Source organism: Buceros rhinoceros, unplaced genomic scaffold (assembly GCF_000710305.1).
Source record: "Buceros rhinoceros silvestris isolate BGI_N320 unplaced genomic scaffold, ASM71030v1 scaffold20079, whole genome shotgun sequence".
Classification (NCBI taxonomy): Eukaryota; Metazoa; Chordata; class Aves; order Bucerotiformes; family Bucerotidae; genus Buceros; species Buceros rhinoceros.
In genome coordinates this window covers 2,052-2,418 of record NW_010432353.1, presented here as the reverse complement: position 1 = coordinate 2,418, position 367 = coordinate 2,052, and the positions used below count along the sequence as shown (strand labels likewise).

The following is a 367-nucleotide window of genomic DNA, read 5'->3' as shown; positions in this document are numbered from 1 at the left end:
CCGCACGCAGGCGCAGCCGAGCCCTGCGATATGGCCAGGCAGCTGGGACGAGCTGTCTGCATCAGCGGGATGTGGAGATTTAACTCAGCCCCGTCCTCCTCTCTGCTCTTCCTTTGGTCCACGCCAATAATGGCCCCACAGCCAGCACCAGCCGTCCCCAGGCAGCGAGAGGCGCAGGCAGGACCTACCGGCAGGATGAAAGCACGGAGCGGAGGAAGCTGCTCTGAGTAACTGTCGATCCACTGCTCCAGCTCCAGAATGGGCTTCTCGCTAAAAGAGGTTCGTTCTACAGACAGAAAAGAAGCATCGACTAAAAGACAGGCGGATGTGGTTCAGCCTAGTTCTGTATTTCTTGGATCAGCCAGGC

General features: G+C 58.3%; 1 protein-coding gene across 1 annotated transcript in view; it reads right to left on the bottom strand.

Moving 5' to 3' along the window:
• The window catches only part of MMAB (methylmalonic aciduria (cobalamin deficiency) cblB type), a gene marked incomplete at its 5' end in the record, with an annotated part of 3,537 nt that overhangs the window by 1,375 nt on the left and 1,795 nt on the right, over nucleotides 1-367 (bottom strand). The window contains one exon of the mRNA XM_010143759.1: nucleotides 189-286. Within this exon, the coding sequence (XP_010142061.1) occupies nucleotides 189-286 (98 nt within the window). The remainder of the gene's footprint in view (nucleotides 1-188; nucleotides 287-367) is intronic.